Source organism: Nematostella vectensis, chromosome 1 (assembly GCF_932526225.1).
Source record: "Nematostella vectensis chromosome 1, jaNemVect1.1, whole genome shotgun sequence".
Classification (NCBI taxonomy): Eukaryota; Metazoa; Cnidaria; class Anthozoa; order Actiniaria; family Edwardsiidae; genus Nematostella; species Nematostella vectensis.
In genome coordinates, this window is record NC_064034.1 from 10,827,188 (window position 1) to 10,844,386 (window position 17,199).

General features: G+C 42.4%; 1 protein-coding gene across 2 annotated transcripts in view; it reads left to right on the forward strand.

Moving 5' to 3' along the window:
- Positions 1–17,199, forward strand: part of LOC5505231 — a 78,329-nt gene that overhangs the window by 49,623 nt on the left and 11,507 nt on the right. For both annotated transcript variants that reach the window (XM_048728010.1, XM_048728013.1), the window contains 13 exons: positions 73–336; positions 790–1,065; positions 1,190–1,486; positions 1,606–1,902; positions 3,235–3,513; positions 4,121–4,414; positions 4,735–4,973; positions 8,878–8,944; positions 9,220–9,329; positions 15,242–15,431; positions 15,820–15,919; positions 16,358–16,658; positions 16,959–17,004. In XM_048728010.1, the coding sequence (XP_048583967.1) occupies positions 73–336; positions 790–1,065; positions 1,190–1,486; positions 1,606–1,902; positions 3,235–3,513; positions 4,121–4,414; positions 4,735–4,973; positions 8,878–8,944; positions 9,220–9,329; positions 15,242–15,431; positions 15,820–15,919; positions 16,358–16,658; positions 16,959–17,004 (2,760 nt within the window). The remainder of the gene's footprint in view (positions 1–72; positions 337–789; positions 1,066–1,189; positions 1,487–1,605; positions 1,903–3,234; positions 3,514–4,120; positions 4,415–4,734; positions 4,974–8,877; positions 8,945–9,219; positions 9,330–15,241; positions 15,432–15,819; positions 15,920–16,357; positions 16,659–16,958; positions 17,005–17,199) is intronic.

Below are 17,199 nucleotides of genomic sequence, written 5' to 3' on the forward strand. Positions count from 1 at the left end.
ATTGCATTTTTATAAACATGAATTAAAGCGTGTGCTTCGTAAAACTTTGAGCACTACTTTTTTTCCTTTCAGTCAAACCCGAACTCGAGCTCCTCCCCAAAAGTCAGACTGTGCTTGTCAATCGAACTGTCGTATTTACTTGCTCAGCATCCGGGATCCCTACACCCCAACTCACGTGGTCTTTCAGCGGAGGAAATTTACCCAATTACGACATAGATGGGAATAAACTGTCGATCGTCAACGTGCAGAATAACGCGTCATATGAGGGGAACTATACTTGTACCGCCGATAGTCGAGCGGGACGGACCAGCTTCACAGCGATGCTAACTGTACACGGTGAGATAGATGGGCAGTTTTAGGGCTCTCAATGTTATACCATGTTTATTACACATGCCTTTATCATCAACCGATAGAATATTACATTCATGGGATGGCGCAGTTGTGTCAGCAAACCCGTGTTTACTGGAAAAAATCTCGATTATTAAGAGCTGTAGCAGGCTATTTGGTAGAGGCTGGGAAAGTTAAATAAACATTAAGCAAATATTGGGTGAACAGCCACGCCCCTACAGTTGATTTCCTCATAAATTTTTAAAATATTAGGGGGGCACGTGCCCCCAATGCCTCATTCCCTGCTACGGCCCTGTTATTGATTCTGTCGATCCCCTATCCCATTTATAGACTACACCATATTACCATTTTATCCAGGAAAGGGGTGGGAGCTTTAATACTCAGCCATTCTATTTTCTTTAACAGCTTTAAATTAGCTATTTATTTTTTTACTTACCATAGCTTTGCCAAAAATAACGAAACTTCTCAACAAGACGCTAGTAGCCGAGAGAGGATCTAATGTCCAGTTGAGCTGCCAAGCCTCTGGAGATCCCACACCTAAGTACAAGTGGACATATAATGGAGTTCCGATTTCACCACGGAAAAACGTGCAACTCGAAGACGACAACCGACTTCTGATTTTGAAAAAGGTTTCTCCTGTAAGCAATGGAGTATATAGATGCATAGCTTACAACACCGAGGGGAACGATACTACTGAGACAAACCTTATAGTCCACGGTAACAACTCGCTGAATTTCCTGTTTACACGTCTGTCTTTCTGTCTGTATGTATGCCCGTCTGTCCTTCCATTTGTCCATCTGTCTCACGTGACGTGTACCAAATCCTCCTTTTATCTACACAGTTAGTGTCGGGATTGTGGTGCCCCTTCCAGAAAAAGTGATATTCATGGAAGGACAACCTCTTAACTTGACCTGCGCCGCGGAAGGGATCCCGTTACCCAATGTCACGTGGTACCACTATCACAAGAGAATAACCCAGACAGATGGTAGTCGATACAGCATTACAAACAACGTGTCAGGTGTACGGCTTGAGTCCACTCTGCGGCTAAACAACACTCGATTTGGAGATCGGGGAAATTATAGTTGCGTGTTTAAAAATCATGGAGTTAATAAAAGCTCCGGCCAAGTTACTGTGCACGGTGCGTATGAATCTTATGTTTCAAGGAAACAGACCCGCTATAGTCTACGGTTTTTTTGTCGTATTTGTTGAAATTTTTGAACTTGAGAAATATTTCGTCGTTAACTGTTTTTCTTTCAGTTACTCCAAATGTGCAAAACATTACGGCGCCTGTTAGTCCCAGACTTGGTGACAACATAACTTTAGTCTGTGTCGTACGCGGCTTTCCTGATCTCTCGGTGAATTGGACTAAGGATGGTCGTAAGCTGGTCACACGGCCTGATAGGAAGGAGCTTTCGATCACGCCCCGAGAAAATGCAGTAAAATTTGCGTATCTAAAGATCTGGAAAGCAAAACGAAGTGATACGGGCGGGTATCAGTGTGTTGCCTACATCAAGCAAAGCAAAGACGAACGCAGCACGTCAGTTACTGTTTTAGGTAAGTGAACTTTTTTAGTGGTCCTACTAATTGTGATGGTAATGGTGGATAGGGGTGGTACTAGTGGGGATGGTAATGGTGGATAGTGGTGATACTAGTGGTGATGGTAATGGTGGATAGTGCTGGTACTAGTGCTGACGGTACAGGTGGATAGTGGTCCTACTGGTGGTGATGGTAATGGTGGATAGTGGTGGTACTAGTGCTGACGGTACAGGTGGATAGTGGTGGTGCTAGTTGTGATGGTAATGGTGGATAGTGGTGGTACGAGTGCTGACGGTACCGGTGGATAGTGGTGGTGCTAGTGGTGATGGTAATGGTGGATAGTGGTGGTACTAGTGCTGACGGTAATGGTGATAGTGCTGGTACCAGTGATGATGGTAATGGTGAATAGTGGTGGTGCTAGTGATGATGGTAATGGTGTATAGTGGTGGTACTAGTGGTGATGGTAATGGTGGATAGTGCTGGTACTAGTGCTGACGGTACAGGTGGATAGTGGTGATGGTAATGGTGGATAGTGGTGGTACTAGTGGTGATGGTAATAGTGGATAGTGGTGGTACTAGTGATGATGGTGGGTAGTGGTGGTACTAGTGGTGATGGTATTGGTGGACAGTGGTGGTACTAGTGGTGATGGTAATGGTGGATAGTGGTGGTACTAGTGGTGATGGTAATGGTGGATAGTGGTGGTACTAGTGGTGATGGTATTGGTGGATAGTGGTGGTACGAGTGGTGATGGTATTGGTGGATAGTGGTGGTACTAGTGGTGATGGTAATGGTGGAAGTGGTGGTGCTAGTTGTGATGGTAATGGTGGATAGTGTTGGTGCTAGTGATGACGGTAATGGTGGATAATAGTGGTGGTACCAGTGATGATGGTAGTGGTGGGTAGTGGTGGTACTAGTGATAATGGTAATGGTGGACAGTGCTGGTACCATTGGTTAGGGTAATGGTGGATAGTGGTGGTACCAGTGATGATGGTAATGGTGATAGTGGCGGTACTAGTGGTGATGGTATTGGTTGTTGGTGGTGGTACTAGTGCTGACGGTAATGGTGGATAGTGGTGGTACTAGTGCTGACGGTAATTGTTGTAGTGGTGGTACTAGTACTGACGGTAATGGTGGATAGTGGTGGCGCTAGTGCTGATGGTAATGGTGGTAGTGGTGGTGCTAGTGGTGATGGTAATAGTGGTTGGTGGTACTAGTGGTGATGGTATTTGTGGGTGGTGGTGCAACCCACACAACCTTTCCCTTAGATCCACCCCTGTCTCCTATCTTAGATCATCGACGATCATGGAATTGATAGCAATGGTAACAACCCACATTTGTTTGACCAACAGAAAGGCCGGATCGTCCTGAAGTAAAGCTCACGAACGTGACATCTAGGTCGGCTTTATTTCAATGGTATGACGTCTTCAGTGGGAACCTCAATGTCACGCTCTACACCGTATTTTACACGAGTATCGAAGGAAATCTAACAGTCAACATCACGGACGACCGCCATCAGTACAGGTTCATAAATCTGTTCCCGGCCACGTTGTATACGTTCTACGCGACTGCGACAAACTGCATTGGAACAAGTGAGCCTGCGGTGACCAAACGCGTGACGGAAGAAGACGGTAGGTCATGTAATTACGCGGGGAAATGTCTGAAGGTCGTGTGATCTCGCTGGAAATGTCTCCAGGTCGTGTGAACACGCGGGAAATGTCTCCAGGTCGTGTGATCTCGCGGGAAATGTCTGCAGGTCGTGTGATCTCGTGGGAAATGTCTCAGGTCGTGTGATCTCGTGGGAAATGTCTGCAGGTCGTGTGAACAAGCGGGAAACGTTTGCTATCGATGTTTTTGTATTTGGACTTTGATTGTGTTGGCTTGAGATTGATTTGACGTTTAAAGGAGTGTTGATCTGCTTCGAAGCTTCTCTAATAACACCTGAAACGTTCCTCGAGCACAATGCTGCGTGCTTTGCAAACATCTTCTTTGTCTTGTGGTCAACCAAAAGAAGCTGACATTAGATTAGCGATTTCTTTGGTGAATCTACAGCTTTTAAGCTCCTCCTCCTTTTAAATGCTATCTGTATTTATTTAATAAGCTATCAAAGTGCATGGGTATAGTACAGATGTATACTTTCCCAGGACCACGCTCTCTGAAACATGTTACGAGCTTCTTCAGTCAGCTATTGCATAACGACAATGGTATTGCTTAATCAAAATGTCTTCTTTTTTCCAGTACCCATGCCTCCTCGCAACGTTAACGCAAGCGCGGTGTCTTCTACTAGCATACGCGTCACATGGTCTGTACCTCAACGAACCAATGGCAAGCTCACCTGGTATAAGGTCTATTATTGGCCCACCAACACGAGCGACAGTGAACAAGTCATGGAAACCTCTGGGGACAACACCAATGCTGTGATACGTTATCTTCACCCATATACTAACTACAGCATGCAAGTACAAGCTGCCACGGCCAAGGGGCCTGGGGACAGAAGTGAGGTGGTCGGGCCTGTCAGGACTTTTGAAGATGGTAAGTCGAAAAGGACTTTCATTCATGGAACAATTATTGTATTGAAATAATAGGTTGAATTACGCCGCCATTTTACGTCCCTGAGTTGCGCAAAGGATCCATTTTCGTCGGTCAATACAAAGCAGCAACTAAAGTTTTGGTCAAACATTGTCGATTAGAAGTAAAGATCATTGTTTGTTCAAATATGTTCAAAGACAAATTAGTACATGGTTGTCCGACATTAGACGATGGTAATGGTGGATAATTGATGATGATGATGATGATGACGATGATGTTACGAGCCCATGCTAAATACTTTTTTTATAATATTTAATTGGCAGCTCCATCAGCGCCGCGAAATGTCTCGATTTGTAACATCACTGCGCATGCGTTCACGGTCACGTGGCTTGATCCCGCCATCAGTAATGGTATTCTGAACAACTTTCTCGTGGGAGTGCAACTTGCGGAGAATGGAGACAAAATAAGGAACACGACCCTGCCCATCGGCCAGATCAAGCGACGAGATGGCTATAGCTACAGGGTGGAGGGTCTGCTGGCTTACACTAACTACTCCGTCCAGGTACGCACGCGGTAGTACCGGTTGGTTGGTCATTTGTATGAACAAACAACGGGAACAGAGTGTATCGTGGGACTTATTAAGGTCAACTCAACATAATTGTCGGCAACAAATAGTCACTATTAATTAGTCACGCGTTGTTACTTAAAAACATAGTCGGCTATATTTTTTCTCGGGCATTTCTCTTGTCAAAGTCGTTTAGGGCAACAAATTCTCAAGAACCCACTTTCCCCTACTGGTCCAGTCACTCTGTGGTTTCAGGTGGAATTAATTGCAATATAATTTCTCTCTACGGAATTTGAACAAGTGATACAACCTAGTTAACATACTAAAAGTCCCCAAAAATCCCTTTGGTGGAACATCCTGAAATTTGTGATTTTTCCATTTCGGAGCAAAACCACAGGGTACCCGCGTCGGTAAAACGGAAAAATAATCAAATACACGTCTAAATCAGTACATTTGAAAGACCATTGGTCAAAGTTGATAAAATACCCAGTTTGGATATCGAAACAAAGCAAATTGCCCATGTTTTATATCTTTTTCCAATATTTCTGTAATCCAAAAACCACAGGGTACCCGCGTCGAAAACACTGAACACATTTGAAAATTCAAGCATGAATCAGAAAATTTCAAAGGTCATTGGACAAAAATTACTAAAGACACAAATTCTAGTATCGAAATAAAGCAACTTGTCAATGTTTCATTTATATTTTAAATATTTTCTCCAGAAATGTATTTTCGTCAGGTACTGAAATTTGTATAGAAAACAAACTTCGTGTGACAGCAACTCAGTAGCTAGGGTTGTTATAGAAGGCATGGCCTCTCGTCACCTACCAGTGACTTCCGGGGTCCCTCAAGAAAGCCTTATAGGCCCCCTTCTATTTAGGACCTACATCAACGATCTAGCAGACGCCACAGACAAATGCACATCGCTATATACTCAGACGACACAAAGCTATACCGAAGAATCTCTTCGATAAAAGACTGTGAAGCTCTTCAGGATGACCTGACAAGTCTAACAAGCGACGAAGAAAATATAAAGTTTAACGCTACCAAGTGTTAATTAAGTCTTGACAAACGGTTTCTCTGGGCTCACATTTTGCTAGGCCCGCGAGGAATAACAGCGGTATCACAAATAAAAACGAGATTCTGTCCAGCACAGGGGCTTCCTTTTTGTTGTTACACTAGAAGTATTCAATCAGGTTGACTAAAATTCCAAATAAAAGTAGTATTAGCGGTATTTAAACGTGCAAGGGGCATCTCTGTTTTGATACGTCCAATGATAATGGAAGTGCGGCAGTCTTGCTGAGGTTGGAAAACATTATATGCGCAAATTAAAAAAAAAATGTATTTTAGAAAGGCTTTATGGTTCCCCTGTGTCAATCCCAGAAAGCCGTGGGGCCGTTTAAAAACAAAATGGAGAACGGACGAACGGAGAGAAGTTGTTCTTGCGGAGCGCACCGTTTTCCTTGATTCAGTCTGTATCTTAAAGACAACAATAATGGTTCCTGAACTAGGCATAGCTACATCAAATGTTATTTCTTCGGGAACAAGATTGGAAGGCGCTACTGCCTAATTTATTATCCAATTTGATTGAGGGATAGTCGATTCACCAATTTCGAGTCCTGCACCTGTGATGCGGCGGCCAGTTCTACCTTTTAAACGAATACTTTTATGCCCGATTTCAATAAAATTACAGAGAATGTATGGAGGATTAAATGCTCTCAAGCGGACAAAAGTGCAATGTCCAAGGAACAATTATACGGCTTTCTCCGGCGTCGTTTAAACGTAAAGTGTATCACTCGAATGGTAAGGGTTTTTTTTCGAGTCCTGCATCGTGAGCCCAAAATCTCTGAAACGAGAAAATTTGATAAATTGTGAAGTCTACCCACATTTCCTTATAGTAAATGACAGCCATTTTGACATTGTATTTGCACTATTACGCATGCGCGGCGGCCATTTTGTCTCTTATTTCTGGGAATGCAGCTTGGCGCCATAAGTCTTCAGCGCATCAACATTGAAAGAGATCTCGGGGGCACAATATCGAGCAATCTCACATACACCCACATTCTATTTGTGGTGTCCAAGGCCAACAGAATGCTTGGTCTGCTCAAGAGGACATGTGTCCTAATTACAGATTCAGGGTCAGGTGTACTCTATACCTGTCGCCACACTGAAGTTTGGTCCCCCGGCAGCGTAAGACTTAAAATGTCCTCCTAGAAAGAGTTAAAAGGCGAGCCACCCGTTGAATTCTAAGATCCAAGATCGGAGACTTGAGCTATAAAGAGCGACTTCTAAAACTCGATCTACTACCCTTGGTCTACGACTGAGAGGTGAAAGACCTTATCTTTTTTTAACTAGTGTAACTTCGAAATGACCGACCTGAATGTTCAATTTTTTGTCACTTTTGTAAATCATAATCGTTCTCGTAACTTGAACCCAACATTAACTTTATCTCCGGCTCTTTGCAGAGCAACTACGTTTTTTAAAACGTAACTTAAAAGCATCTTATTCCAATCGTATTGTAAAACCATAGAATCTAGTATGTAACTTAACTCAGTTCAATACGTTCTCTGGCCTACTCGCGTTTAAAAATATTTCCTAAAAATCATTATCAGACCCTACATGGTCCATCGCACGGATCTGTGACTGCCACCACATTTATTTTTTATTTTCATTTTATTTTCTAATTTATTTGTTTGGGGGTACGTCCTGCATTGACCCTGTGCCTTTTACGTATGACCCCCCATTGGTCATCGTTGTTGTCTAATAAAGCTTTTGAAGACTATTCTAGTAATCAGTAACACTTTTGTGTTTTTCGAGGTTTTACACCCAGCCTAAAGAAAGCAAATGCAATCCAATTTGTGCATTTGCACCGCACCATTTCTAGCAGCGATCCATGTGTTGGAGGCAAGTCTGTCCGCACTGGACCATCCCCAAGGATCGCTGATAAATATAATTCGAAACAAATGCTAATTGGATTGCAGCACCAGAAGATGAACCTGCAAGAAGAATGGTCTAGCCTGTAGTGGGACGTTTGGAAAGGGTAAAGGCCAAACTTGTCACAATTCTGGACTAATGGAGCTAGAGCTAGACATTCACTTGCATTAGAAATGTAAGTAGCTTTCTCTAGGCTGGTGAAAACCTCAAGAAATTACAAAAGTGTTCCAGATTACCGCTGTATTACATGTATTGAATAGGCTACCTATTGAGCTGATGTCACATATAAGTTTGTTTTCTAGACAAATTTCAGTCACTGACGCGAGTGCGAAGAATGCAGAAATACATTTGAGAGAAAATGTTTAAAATAGAAATAAAACATGGATTAGTTGCTTTATTTCGATACTAAAATTGTGTCTTTAATCATTTTTGGCCAATGACCTTTGAAATTTTCTGATTCAGACTTGTATTTTCAATTTTTTCAGGGTTTTCGGCGCGGGTACCCTGTGGTTTTTGGAATACAGAAATATTGGAAAAAAATAAATATTAAACAGGGGCAGTTTGCTTTGCTTGGATATCCAAACATTGTCTTTAATCATATTTGACAAATGGCCTTTTTAATGTACTGATTGAGACGTGTATTTTATTTTTTTCCGTTTTAACAACGCGGGTACCCTTTTGCTCCGAAATGGAAAAATCACATATTTCAAGATGTACCACCAAAGGGATTTTTGGGGACTTTTAGTATGTTAACTAGGTTTTATCACTTGTTCAAAATCCGCTGAGGAAAATTCTATTGCAATAATTCCACCTGGGCCATAAAAATTTCATAGACTGGACTATACGTGGGCATGCCTACCCTTCTCCCCACCAGACAATGTTTGTACATGAGTAGAACCAGAGTTACAGACTGCGAAAAACAAGGTTTCCGGAGATGACAATTAAAATTATATATCTTTTTTGCCAGATAATCGCTGTCACCTCAGAACCCGGAAATGCAAGTACCCCGGTCAGCGGTAGGACGCTTCAGGATGGTTAGTATGACAGTATCTGAATCACCGCAGGGGCGTAGCCAGGGGGCCCAGTCCCCCCCTTTTAGCAGCCAAAAATAAGTAAATGTATGAGACATTATCAAAAATTCAGGAGAAAATGCCTTGACAGGACATTGGACCTTGGTCCCTTCCTGTTAAAAATCCTGGCTAGGTATAAACGCCTGCCCAGTTTTCGTTTATTTGTCTTTATTCTTTTTTTATTGTGTTCTTTGACTTGTGTATATTATTATTTGTTGTTGGTATGTTTTTTTTACCAGCTCCCGGACGTCCCTACCATGTGAGAATTGTCGTTATTGGTGACGGTGACAAGTACGCAATATCCTGGAAAGCCCCTCTACTACCGAATGGCATCATTACCAATTACCAGGTCATTATTTTGATTAAAGGGTTTGTGTGGGGTGTGTGTGGGGGAGGGAGGGGGCGGATGGAAGGGATGGGGGAAGGTCGTAGGGGGAGCGCAAGCTAACAGCCTTTTATAATTGCTTATTTCAATTTTGAATTTCAGTTAATATTACTAGTCATAGTTAGATCGAGCATGCAACATTGACCGATTGCATGGAATTTAATATTAATGCACATCTTAGTACTATTTATTGCTATGCTGGTTGGTTAGTGACGTTGATACCAATCAGATAGCACTTCTTGCATGCTCATTGGTCTTCACAAAACTGTCAAGGTGGCCACGGTAGCGTGTGTCGCACTGCAATACAATACAGTACAGTACAAATATGACCACAATATGGAGAAGCAGTTCTATAAGCAAATGTAAACTAGGTATCCGATAAAAAGCAATCCTTTTAGTTCTATGGACGAGTCAGGACGGTTAGTATGACAGTGGAGATGGTTAGTATGACGTCAGGATGGTTAGTATGACAGTAGAGATGGTTAGTATGACGTCAGGATGGTTAGTATGACGTCAGGATGGTTAGTATGACGTCAGGATGGTTAGTATGACAGTAGAGATGGTTAGTATGACGTAAGGATGGTTAGTATGACAGTAGAGATGGTTAGTATGACGTCAGGATGGTTAGTATGACGTCAGGATGGTTAGTATGACGTCAGGATGGTTAGTATGACGTCAGGATGGTTAGTATGACGTCAGGATGGTTAGTATGACGTCAGGATGGTTAGTATGACGTCAGGATGGTTAGTATGACAGGAGAGATGGTTAGTATGACGTCTGGATGGTTAGTATGACGTCAGGATGGTTAGTATGACAGTAGAAATGGTTAGTATGACGTCAGGATGGTTAGTATCACAGTAGAGATGGTTAGTATGACGTCAGGATGGTTAGTATGACAGTAGAAATGGTTAGTATGACAGTAAAGACGGTTAGTATGACAGTGGAGATGGTTAGTATGACGTCAGGATGGTTAGTATGACGTCAGGATGGTTAGTATGACAGTAGAGATGGTTATTATGACGTCAGGATGGTTAGTATGACAGTGGAGATGGTTAGTATGACGTCAGGATGGTTAGTATGACAGTAGAGATGGTTAGTATGACAGTAGAGATGGTTAGTATGACGTCAGGATGGTTAGTATGACAGTAGAGATGGTTAGTATGACGTCAGGATGGTTAGTATGACAGTAGAGATGGTTAGTATGACGTCAGGATGGTTAGTATGACAGTGGAGATGGTTAGTATGACAGTGGAGATGGTTAGTATGACGTCAGGATGGTTAGTATGACAGTAGAGATGGTTAGTATGACAGTAGAGATGGTTAGTATGACGTCAGGATGGTTAGTATGACAGTAGAGATGGTTATTATGACGTCAGGATGGTTAGTATGACAGTAGAGATGGTTAGTATGACGTCAGGATGGTTAGTATGACAGTGGAGATGGTTAGTATGACAGTAGAGATGGTTAGTATGACGTCAGGATGGTTAGTATGACGTCAGGATGGTTAGTATGACAGGAGAGATGGTTAGTATGACGTCAGGATGGTTAGTATGACAGTGGAGATGGTTAGTATGACGTCAGGATGGTTAGTATGACGTCAGGATGGTTAGTATGACGTCAGGATGGTTAGTATGACGTCAGGATGGTTAGTATGACAGTAGAGATGGTTAGTATGACGTCAGGATGGTTAGTATGATAGTAGAGATGTTTAGTATAACGTCAGGATGGTTAGTATGACGTCAGGATGGTTAGTATGACAGTAGAGATGGTTAGTATGACGTCAGGATGGTTAGTATGACGTCAGGATGGTTAGTATGACAGTGGAGATGGTTAGTATGACGTCAGGATGGTTAGTATGACGTCAGGATGGTTAGTATGACGTCAGGATGGTTAGTATGACAGTAGAGATGGTTAGTATGACGTCAGGATGGTTAGTATGACAGTGGAGATGGTTAGTATGACGTCAGGATGGTTAGTATGACGTCAGGATGGTTAGTATGACAGGAGAGATGGTTAGTATTACGTCAGGATGGTTAGTATGACAGTGGAGATGGTTAGTATGACGTCAGGATGGTTAGTATGACGTCAGGATGGTTAGTATGACGTCAGGATGGTTAGTATGACAGTGGAGATGGTTAGTATGACGTCAGGATGGTTAGTATGACGTCAGGATGGTTAGTATGACGTCAGGATGGTTAGTATGACAGTAGAGATGGTTAGTATGACGTCAGGATGGTTAGTATGACAGTAGAGATGTTTAGTATGACGTCAGGATGGTTAGTATGACGTCAGGATGGTTAGTATGACAGTAGAGATGGTTAGTATGACGTCAGGATGGTTAGTATGACAGTAGAGATGGTTAGTATGACAGTGGAGATGGTTAGTATGACAGTGGAGATAGTTAGTATGACGTCTGGATGGTTAGTATGACGTCAGGATGGTTAGTATGACAGTAGAAATGGTTAGTATGACGTCAGGATGGTTAGTATCACAGTAGAGATGGTTAGTATGACGTCAGGATGGTTAGTATGACAGTAGAAATGGTTAGTATGACAGTAAAGATGGTTAGTATGACAGTGGAGATGGTTAGTATGACGTCAGGATGGTTAGTATGACAGTAGAGATGGTTATTATGACGTCAGGATGGTTAGTATGACAGTGGAGATGGTTAGTATGACGTCAGCATGGTTAGTATGACAGTAGAGATGGTTAGTATGACAGTAGAGATGGTTAGTATGACGTCAGGATGGTTAGTATGACAGTAGAGATGGTTAGTATGACGTCAGGATGGTTAGTATGACAGTAGAGATGGTTAGTATGACGTCAGGATGGTTAGTATGACAGTGGAGATGGTTAGTATGACAGTGGAGATGGTTAGTATGACGTCAGGATGGTTAGTATGACAGTAGAGATGGTTAGTATGACAGTAGAGATGGTTAGTATGACGTCAGGATGGTTAGTATGACAGTAGAGATGGTTATTATGACGTCAGGATGGTTAGTATGACAGTAGAGATGGTTAGTATGACGTCAGGATGGTTAGTATGACAGTGGAGATGGTTAGTATGACAGTATAGATGGTTAGTATGACGTCAGGATGGTTAGTATGACGTCAGGATGGTTAGTATGACAGGAGAGATGGTTAGTATGACGTCAGGATGGTTAGTATGACAGTGGAGATGGTTAGTATGACGTCAGGATGGTTAGTATGACGTCAGGATGGTTAGTATGACGTCAGGATGGTTAGTATGACAGTAGAGATGGTTAGTATGACGTCAGGATGGTTAGTATGATGATAGAGATGTTTAGTATAACGTCAGGATGGTTAGTATGACGTCAGGATGGTTAGTATGACAGTAGAGATGGTTAGTATGACGTCAGGATGGTTAGTATGACGTCAGGATGGTTAGTATGACAGGAGAGATGGTTAGTATTACGTCAGGATGGTTAGTATGACAGTGGAGATGGTTAGTATGACGTCAGGATGGTTAGTATGACGTCAGGATGGTTAGTATGACGTCAGGATGGTTAGTATGACAGTAGAGATGGTTAGTATGACGTCAGGATGGTTAGTATGACAGTAGAGATGTTTAGTATGACGTCAGGATGGTTAGTATGACGTCAGGATGGTTAGTATGACAGTAGAGATGGTTAGTATGACGTCAGGATGGTTAGTATGACAGTAGAGATGGTTAGTATGACAGTGGAGATGGTTAGTATGACAGTGGAGATAGTTAGTATGACGTCTGTATGGTTAGTATGACGTCAGGATGGTTAGTATGACAGTAGAAATGGTTAGTATGACGTCAGGATGGTTAGTATCACAGTAGAGATGGTTAGTATGACGTCAGGATGGTTAGTATGACAGTAGAAATGGTTAGTATGACAGTAAAGATGGTTAGTATGACAGTGGAGATGGTTAGTATGACGTCAGGATGGTTAGTATGACGTCAGGATGGTTAGTATGACAGTAGAGATGGTTATTATGACGTCAGGATGGTTAGTATGACAGTGGAGATGGTTAGTATGACGTCAGGATGGTTAGTATGACAGTAGAGATGGTTAGTATGACAGTAGAGATGGTTAGTATGACGTCAGGATGGTTAGTATGACAGTAGAGATGGTTAGTATGACGTCAGGATGGTTAGTATGACAGTAGAGATGGTTAGTATGACGTCAGGATGGTTAGTATGACAGTGGAGATGGTTAGTATGACGTCAGGATGGTTAGTATGACAGTAGAGATGGTTAGTATGACAGTGGAGATGGTTAGTATGACGTCAGGATGGTTAGTATGACAGTGGAGATGGTTAGTATGACGTCAGGATGGTTAGTATGACAGTATAGATGGTTAGTATGACAGTGGAGATGGTTAGTATGACGTCAGGATGGTTAGTATGACAGTGGAGATGGTTAGTATGACGTCAGGATGGTTAGTATGACAGTGGAGATGGTTAGTATGACGTCAGGATGGTTAGTATGACAGTAGAGATGGTTAGTATGACGTCAGGATGGTTAGTATGACAGTAGAGATGGTTAGTATGACGTCAGGATGGTTAGTATGACAGTAGAGATGGTTAGTATGACGTCAGGATGGTTAGTATGACAGTGGAGATGGTTAGTATGACAGTGGAGATAGTTAGTATGACGTCAGGATGGTTAGTATGACGTCAGGATGGTTAGTATGACAGTAGAAATGGTTAGTATGACGTCAGGATGGTTAGTATCACAGTAGAGATGGTTAGTATGACGTCAGGATGGTTAGTATGACAGTAGAAATGGTTAGTATGACAGTAAAGATGGTTAGTATGACAGTGGAGATGGTTAGTATGACGTCAGGATGGTTAGTATGACGTCAGGATGGTTAGTATGACAGTAGAGATGGTTATTATGACGTCAGGATGGTTAGTATGACAGTGGAGATGGTTAGTATGACGTCAGGATGGTTAGTATGACAGTAGAGATGGTTAGTATGACAGTAGAGATGGTTAGTATGACGTCAGGATGGTTAGTATGACAGTAGAGATGGTTAGTATGACGTCAGGATGGTTAGTATGACAGTAGAGATGGTTAGTATGACAGTGGAGATGGTTAGTATGACGTCAGGATGGTTAGTATGACAGATGAGATGGTTAGTATGACGTCAGGATGGTTAGTATGACGTCAGGATGGTTAGTATGACAGTAGAGATGGTTAGTATGACGTCAGGATGGTTAGTATGACAGTGGAGATGGTTAGTATGTCGTCAGGATGGTTAGTATGACAGTAGAAATGGTTAGTATGACGTCAGGATGGTTAGTATCACAGTAGAGATGGTTATTATGTCGTCAGGATGGTTAGTATGACAGTAGAAATGGTTAGTATGACAGTAGAGATGGTTAGTATGACGTCAGGATGGTTAGTATGACAGTAGAGATGGTTAGTATGACGTCAGGATAGTTAGTATCACAGTAGAGAAGGTTAGTATGACGTCAGGATGGTTAGTATGACAGTGACAATAGAGCATGCGACATCACGTGATTTCTTTGAAGGCAAATTCGAGAGCGGATTTTTGGCGGCAAAATAAGAGCAATAAACAGCTTATCCATGGCTATGGCATGGTCAGAACGGGGTTTATTGCTTTCTTGCATGATGGCAACGGTAAATTCTGTGCTTATTTTGGCGTTCGTTTACTAGCAATAAAAGTAGTTTAAAAGTCTATATTCTGTTGGAACCTTTAAGGGGTAAAAATTGGCTCGAGCTACGCCTTTTTTGGTACCTGTGAAATTTCCTACGAGCATCCCCGTCATTATTATGGGAGTCCCCCCACTCAAATGTCGCGTTATTTTTTAGTGAAGGTCGCCTGTCGGGTCATGTGAGCTGATTTTATGTGTTGCAGGTGAAGTTATCGCTGACAGTCTCGATTGAGGGAGGGTCCGACAAGCAAATAGAAACTGAGGATCTGTCTGTCACAGTGCACTTGGCCGATTTACTGGGCAGTAAGACCTATCAAGTGCAGATCCGAGCACGTACCATAGCCTACGGGAAGTGGAGCATTGATGACGTCACTATTGAAACCCCAGCAAAGGGTAAGTCACGTGCTAAGGGTGCATAGACTGCTAGCCGTTTCTTCTTTGGCGGAAAGCCCCGAAACTTTGGCGGAAAGCCCCGAAAGTCCCTAAATTAGTTGCGACAATAGCGTGAGTGCCGAAGGCGGTCTCTTGCTAAAACAATCTTGGCGCATTGGCTTATTACGTTGATAAGGTCGATGGACTAGGTAAGGTTTTCTTGAATCTTTAAAGATTTAGGACAGGAGGAGGGACGACGACAGCGCATACGTTAGATATTTCCGCTTTCGGAAAGGTTGCAGCAAGCGGATGTGTGCGCCTCAATCGCCCCTCAACCTTTACAAGCCACTGGCCTCTATTTGGCCCACGTTTGCACATGCTCAGACTAATGTTTACTTCATTTCTACAGTGCCACCTACTCCTATTTGGCCAACATTTGCGCCAGAACCGGACTCAACAACCGTAACCATTAAAATCCCCAAGTTCTCCACCATCAATGGACCCATCAAGTGAGACAATTATTTTATTATGACCATTTATTTTGGGTTCTTACATGATAAATCGTGCATGTTGTAACGTTTAACACTCCTTCGCCCCACGCTTCCGACTAATCTACTATGACCCCAGACTCGCTATGCTCCAGACAAACTCTAATCGATCACTTTATGAGGAACTTGTTTATCTAATCAAATATTGTAAATCTTTCACTACCTCCCCTAATTTTCCTCGTGCTTCGTTTCCGCGGCGCTCCCGTCCCCATACCTTACGCCGGACGATTCACCTGACAATGTAGTAAATACATAGACATCACTTTGAGGATACTCGGGCCATGGTGACGTGTCAGTCTTTAAACAGCAACTGTAGCGTAGTTTTTTTGTATTTGTTTTTGTTAAGATAATAAAAAAAAAATCAAACGCTGTAAAGTGCTAGGAATCTCGTATTTACAGGTATTATCAAGTCGTCATTGTAGTCATACCTTCTGGTGCAGAAGAGCCTTCCAATAGAACCTTCAAACCAGCTGACCTCGTCACTTACTGCCAAGCACATGCGTCGAAACACCGCGCAACCTACCTTGCCTTCCAGTTCAAAGGGACTGAGTACAACAAGTATGAGACCTTTACTGTGGGAGAAGGGGAGAGAATAGCTTGTGCTAGAAAGAGACGAGATCTGGAGTCGAACAAGTACTATAACAGCCCTTTGCAACCAAACAGAGAGTATAATGCGCTTATTAGGGCGTTCACCGACGAGGTAAGACCATTTCAGAATATAATGCCGTCATTAGGGTATATTCACATTTGAGGGTATACATTGATATAAGGACGATTGAAGAAGATAGGCTAGACCTGATAGCAGAGAGAAAGCAACGTGTCTCGAAAAGACCTTGATATCTAGGTAAAACTTCAAAAAGCTTTCCTTAGTCGGGTGGGGTTTGTGTAAGAAAGTAAAAAAGAGCAAACGAGCAAAAGGACAGGGTAGTTCAGCATATCAAACAATTGACAAATCACCTTGATTGACAACTCACGTTATTGTTGATTTTTCCCCTCGAAGGACAAATACTCTCAAGTTGCGTTACCAAAATCGTTCAAAACAAGCAGTAAGTATACAAAACCTGTACTGAAGGATTCTTTGTGTAATTATTGTTTGTTTGCCTTACTTTGTACCAAGGGCTGTAGGATAATGATGTCGGAAGTTGCATGGTGTGGTAAACAGTTTCACAAAGTCTAGTTTGCCGTTAAAAAGCATTATAGAATAGTGACAGAGAAATTTAAACAAAGTTTGCTGTTATCAC